This window comes from Choloepus didactylus, chromosome 10 (assembly GCF_015220235.1).
Source record: "Choloepus didactylus isolate mChoDid1 chromosome 10, mChoDid1.pri, whole genome shotgun sequence".
Lineage (NCBI taxonomy): Eukaryota > Metazoa > Chordata > Mammalia > Pilosa > Megalonychidae > Choloepus > Choloepus didactylus.
Window position 1 is genome coordinate 79,016,477 of NC_051316.1, and position 6,486 is coordinate 79,022,962.

Consider the following 6,486-nt stretch of genomic DNA (forward strand, 5'->3'; position numbering starts at 1 on the left):
AGGAACAGTGTCAGCCAGCTCCAGAGCACCCATCTTTGGGAAGAAAACATCACCTTTCTTCCTTGATTGGACTTCTCCTAACCTCAAAACCATGAGCTAATAAATTCCCATTGTTTAAGTCAACTCATTGCATGATATTTGCTTTAGCAGCAAGGAAAGTAAAACTGTTTACCTTTATTTAAAATTATTTCCCCTTGACACCCTGCTTTCAGTGTGCATTTGTCTCTATACTTATTCTCAACCACAAGTCTACATTATTGGGCATATGCAAAAGAGACAGACAGGACCTTATCCAAAAGGAGTTATTAGTGTAACTGGAAATAAGTGCTCTAGCAGTGGCTTATGCAAGGTGTAAATGGAACAAGAAGAGTTAGAGCTAGCTCCCATAGACATTTAAAAATGTCATTTCTCACCAAGGCAGTGCCACTTGAAGGAAGGAAAAGTGAAAGAAAGCTGGCAATATTCTACCATCAAGGAATAAATAAAAAGGCATGGAGGCCTGAAAAGAAATTGGGAACAGTAAGAAGCTTGCTGTTCTCTAGTGCAGTGTATTTGGGGGCAGTAGCTAGATGAGAAAGAAAAGAAAATTTAAGAAAAATTAGGGAAAGATGGAACTTCTATGCTAAAGAGATTTCAGTTTGCCTTGAATGTTTTCAAGAACATAAATGACAAACAGTGAATTTTCTTGATAAAACTAATGCTAGGGGAAGTTTGGAGTATTTAATTTGGGAGCCAGGAAGGAAGGCACTTGAAGAGGAAAATTATTCCTATGGTGGTGTGCCAATTTGAATGTATTATGTCCCCCAAAATGCCACTATCTTTGATGCCATCTTGTGGGGCAGATTGATTAATCTTTTTGATTAGGGTATGACCTTTTGATTGAGTGTTTCCATAGAGATGTGACCCACTTAACTGTAGGTGGTAACTCTGATTGGATGACTTCCATGGAGGTGTGGCCCCACCCATTCAGCATGGGCCCATATTAGTTTACTGGAGCACTATGTAAGCTCAGACAGAAAGAGCGAGATAGGTGTGGCCCCACCCATTCAGCATGGGCCCATATTAGTTTACTGAAGCATTATGTAAGCTCAGACAGAAAGAGCGAGATTGATACAGCCAAAAGGGGCACTTTGAAGAATGCACAGAAGCTGAGAGAGTAGCTGCAGATGAGAGACAGTTTGAAGATGCTGTTGAAAGCAGACTTTTACTCTGGAGAAGCTAAGAGAAGACGAACACCCCAAAAGCAACTGAGAGTGACATTTTTGAGGAACTGCAGCCTAGAGAGAAACATCCTGGAAGAAAGCCATTTTGAACCCAGAACTTTGGAGCAGAAGCCAGCCATGTGCCTTCCAAGCTAACAGAGGTTTTCCAGACACTATTGGCCATCCTCTAGTGAAGGTACCTGATTGCTGATGTGTTACCTTGGAGACTTTATGGCCTTAAGACTGTAACTGTGTAACCAAATAAACCCCCTTTTATAAAAGCCAATCCATCTCTGGTGTTTTGCAGTCCAGCAGCATTAGAAAACTAGAACAGGTAGAAAAAGATAAGAAAAAAATATTATAACCATCTCTCCCCTTCTAAAGTTCTCATTCATTTGCTTTTCATCTATGTATTTATAAGTTTCATTTTATGTTAGAATCTTAATTTTTAATGTCCTGATCCATATGCTCAAACTATGCATCCTATTAATGCTTTCTCTGTATATTCTTTACTCTCATGGTTAAGGAAAAATGACATCTAGTGGGCCTAGACTCATATAGTCACAGAACTGCAATAGCTGAGAAAATAACTCATTTCCCTCATTTCCCTAAGGAATCTAGAAAAGTCCTCTTTAGGCCACTTGTTGGTTTTCGGTAACGTCTCTATCCATTAATAAAGCATGAAAAATTTGTTCTGGTAAATGGTTGAAAACACTCATACCTGGTTTAGGGAAGTGATGGCTACAGTGGTCTTAGACAGTGCCATTGATATTACCTATGAACACTTTTTTTTTTAACGTTTTAAAATATATCTCTTTATTGTGAACTTATACATACATAACAGTGATAACTTTCAAATTACAATTTAACATATAGAGAACAAATTTCAAAGAATGTCATGGATCACAGTTCCACAGCTTCAGCTAGTTCCATTATAATAAAATACAGCATACATACAGAAAGGTGTTAACTTTTGATGTACAGCTCAACAAGCAGTTATATAGGTAATTTCAAAAATTGCCATGGGTTATAGTTCCACAGTTTCAGTCCTTTCCTCTTTATGTAATATAAGGTACTTACAGAAAAGTAAAGACTTTCAAAGCACAATTCAACAAGTAGCTATAAAGCAAATTTCAAAGGATGCTATAGGCTAGAGTTCCACCAAGTCATCTACCACCTTCCAGCTATTCCAACACCCCAACATCCAAATATATATATATATATATATATATATATATATATATATATATATACACATATTTATATAAAGTTTCAATATTCGTGGATCTTTGTTAAATCTTATCTTGTTCGTTACTATCCTTTCCTCTCACTTAATCTCTTTCTCTATCTTCAGGGGTGTCTAGGCAGTGAGCACCCTAATTTGTTCATATTGAAAGGGGGTGCTGCATCTGATTTTTGTTCTTACAGAGGCTCTTGCCTCTGGGTTTTAGGACTTGTCTTGCAAAGGAACACTCTGGTGGATTTAAGTTTCTGAGTGAAAAAAATTAGTGAGTGAATCTTTTATAAACTCTCTGGTAGGCTCTTTGGTCTTGGCCACAGAAATGAGATGAAGGGATTGTCATCATTTGGAAAGCATCGCAATAAGATGCACACATTGTACTGCCGCTGTGGCTCTAAGGCCTACCACTTTCAGAAGTTGACCTGTGGAAAATGTGGCTACCCTGCCAAGCACAAGAGAAAGTATAACTGGAGTGCCAAGGCTAAAAGAATAAATGCCATCAGTACTGGTAGAATGAGGCACCCAAAAATTGTATACCACAGATTCAGGCATGGATTCTGTAAAGGAACATCTCCCAAACCCAAGATGCCAGCTGTTGCAGCATCCAGTTCATCTTAAGGATTTCACTGCTTAGTCATGCAATAAATGTTCTGGTTTAAAAAAAAAAAAAAGTCTCAGGTAAGGACCTGGGTATTTAGGGACTACTTTTGGTAAGGGCATGGCATACTGTGGCCATTTGGGATGTCTAGCTGGAGCTTGCATAGGAAAAACCTCCAGGATAGCCTCTCAACTCTGTTTGGGGTCTCTTAGCTACTGTGACCTTAGCTTGTTACCTTTCTTTTTCCCCATTTTGGTCAAGTAGGCATTTTCAATCCCTTGCTGCCAAGGCTAGGCTCATTCCTGGGAGCCATGTCCCATGTAGCCAGTGAGATTCATTCCCCTGGGAGTCATGTCCCTTGTGGGGGTGGGAGAGGTTAATGAATTAATTTGCTGAGTTGGGCTTAGAGAAAGGCCATATCTGAGCAAAAATATGGGCTCCCTGGATGTGCCTCTTAGCCATAATTATAGTAGGGCTCAGCTTCCCATTTACAACCCTGTTTCACAAGAGCAAGCCTCAAGTCAAGTGCTTGATTTATTAAGTAGTGGGTTCCTAATTTCACTTAATATTTATTCTATTTATTTTAGGTTTAGGGAAGTGATGGCTACAGTGGTCTTGGACTATACCATTGATATTACTAATTAACATTTTAAAATGTGAACATCATTAACTTTTTTTTTTTTAGTTTTTAATTTTTATTGAGATTGTTCACATACCATACAATTATCTAAAGATTCAAAGTGGACAATCCATTGCCCCTGGTACCCTCTTACAGCTGTGCATCCATCACCACACTCAATTTTTGTTCAATTTTTAGAACCTTTTCATTACTCCAGACAAGAAACAGAGTGAAAGAAGGAAAAAAAAAAAAAAACAAAAAAACAGAAAAGGAACTCAAATCCTCCCATATCCCTAACCAATCCCCCTCCATTGTTGACCCATAGTATTGGTATGGTACATTTGCTACTGTTTATGAATGAATGTTGAAACATGACTAAATGTAGTATATAGTTTGCAATAAGTATATACTTTTTCCCTATATGCCTCTCTATTATTAACTTCTAGTTATAGTGTCATACATTTGTTCTGGTTCATGAAGGAGATTTCTAATATTTGTACAGCTAATCACGGACATTGCCCCACCACAGGATTCAGTTTTATACATTCCCATCTTTTGACTTCCAACTTTCCTTCTGGTGACATACATGACTCTGAGCTTACCCTTCCCACCACCTTCACACACCTTTCAGCACTGTTAGTTATTCTCACACTTTTGTTCATTTCCAAATATTTAAGTTCATCCTAGTTGATCATTCTGCTCATACTAAGCAACCGCTCCCCATTCTTTAGCCTCATTCTATATCTTGGTAACTTATATTTCATGTCTATGAGTTTACATATTATAATTAGCTCCTATCAGTGAGACCCTGCAATATTTGTCCTTATGTATCTGGTTTATTTCACTCAGTATATTGCCCTCAAGTTTTCGTCATCAACCCATTTTTTTTTTTAAGATGGTTTTGTTCACACCCCATGCATTCCAACCTAAGTAAACAATTTATGGTTCCCTGAACACGTATTTATGTGTTCACCACCCTCACCGCTATCTATATAAGGGCATCTACATTTCTTCCACAAGGCAGGAGGAAGAGTCAAAGAAGGTAGAGAGGCAAAAGAAAAAGAAAAAAGAAAGAGGAAGAAAAAAAATGACAGCTAGGAAGCAGCAAAAGGAAAGATAACCTTAAATCAAAGTAGAATAAAGAGTCAGACACCACCACCAATGTTAAGTGTCTCACATCCCTCCCCTATCCCCCCCTCTTATCTGCATTTACTTGGTATATCGCCTTTGTTACATTAAAGGGAGCATAATACAATGATTCTGTTACTTACAGTCCCTAGTTTATGTTGATTGCATCCCTCTGCCAATGCCTCCTCATTTTTAACATCTTGCAAGGTTGACATTCATTTGTTCTCCCTCATGAAACAACATATTTGTACATTTTATCACAATTGTTGAACACTCTAGAGTTCACCGAGTTACAAAGTCCCGGTCTTTATCTTTCCTCCTTTCTTCTGGTGTCCCACATGTTCCCAACCCTCCTCTCTCAACCATATTCATAGTTATCTTTGTTCAGGGTACTTACATTGCTGTGCTACCATCTCCCAAAAAAATTGTGTTCCAAACCTCTCACTCCTGTCTTCTGTCACTCTATAGTGCTCCCTTTTGTATTCCCTGTAGGGCGGGTGTCTTATTCAGAAAGTCTCTCATTGTCTGTTTGTTGGAAAACATTTTGAGCTTTCCCTCATACTTGAATGACAGTCTTGCTGGATATAGGATTCTTGGTTGGCAGTTTTTGTCTTTTAGTATCTTAAATATATCACCCCACTTCCTTCTTGCCTCCATGGTTTCTGCTGAGAAATCCACACATAGTCTTATTAAGCTTCCTTTGTATGTGATGGATCACTTTTCTCTTGCTGCTTTCAGGATTCTCTCTTTGTCTTTGATGTTTGATAATCTGATTATTAAGTGTCTTGGTGTAGGCCTATTCAGATCTCTTCTGTTTGGAGTATGCTGCACTTCTTGGATCCATAATTTTATGTCTTTCATAAGAGATGGGAAATTTTCATTGATTATTTCCTCTATTATTGCTTCTGCCCCCCTTCCCTTCTCTTCTCCTTCTTGGACACCAATGATATGTACATTCTTGTATTTCATTTCATCCTTAAGTTCCCGGAGACATTGCTCATATTTTTTCATTCTTTTCTTCATCTGCTCCTTTGCTTGTAGGCTTTCGGGTGTTTTGTTCTCCAGTTCCTGAGTGTTTTCTTCTTCCTCTTGAGATCTGCTGTTGTATGTTTCCACTGTGCTTTTTGTCTCTTGTGTTGTGACTTTCATTTCCATAGATTCTGCCAGTTGTTTTTTTGAACTTTTGATTTCTGCCTTATGTATGCCCAGTGTTTTCTTTATAGCCTTTATCTCTTTTGCTGTATCCTCTCTAAACTTTTTGAATTGATTTAGCATTAGTTGTTTAAATTCCTGTATCTCACTTGAAGTGTAAGTTTGTTCCTTTGACTGGGCCATAACTTTGTTTTTCTAGTATAGGTTGTAGTTTTTTGTTGTCTAGGCATCTGACCTCTTAGGCTACCCCAATCAGGTTTTCCCAGAGGAGAACAAGCTCAGATCACAGAAGGAGGAAATATTCAGCGTCCAGTTTCCTTGATGGTTTTTCTTAGAGGATTGACACACCCTGTGTTTTTCTGCCCAGCAGGTGCACCTGTCAGCCTGTCAGGGCTGGTGTAAGGGGGTGTGGCCCATGGCTCTCCTCCTTCAGGCTTTGGGGTCTGGTGCTGGTAAGGTAGGTAGTAGAGTTGGGCCCTTCTCTTTCCTCTTGGGAAGCTATGCCCCCTCCAGAGAGGTCATTTGCATACAAATAGATTCTTTGTTT

General features: G+C 38.7%; 1 protein-coding gene across 1 annotated transcript; it reads left to right on the forward strand.

The window, feature by feature from the left end:
- Positions 1–2,769: 2,769 nt before the first annotated feature.
- Positions 2,770–3,060, forward strand: LOC119545238 (60S ribosomal protein L37-like). Its single transcript, XM_037850776.1, has one exon. It carries the CDS (start codon positions 2,770–2,772, stop codon positions 3,058–3,060), a length of 291 nt encoding a protein of 96 aa, XP_037706704.1.
- Positions 3,061–6,486: the final 3,426 nt, after the last annotated feature.

Excerpts from the sequence above, each read along its gene's own strand:
- LOC119545238 (XM_037850776.1), top strand. The coding sequence starts at position 2,770 with ATGAAGGGATTGTCATCATTTGGAAAGCATCGCAATAAGATGCACACA.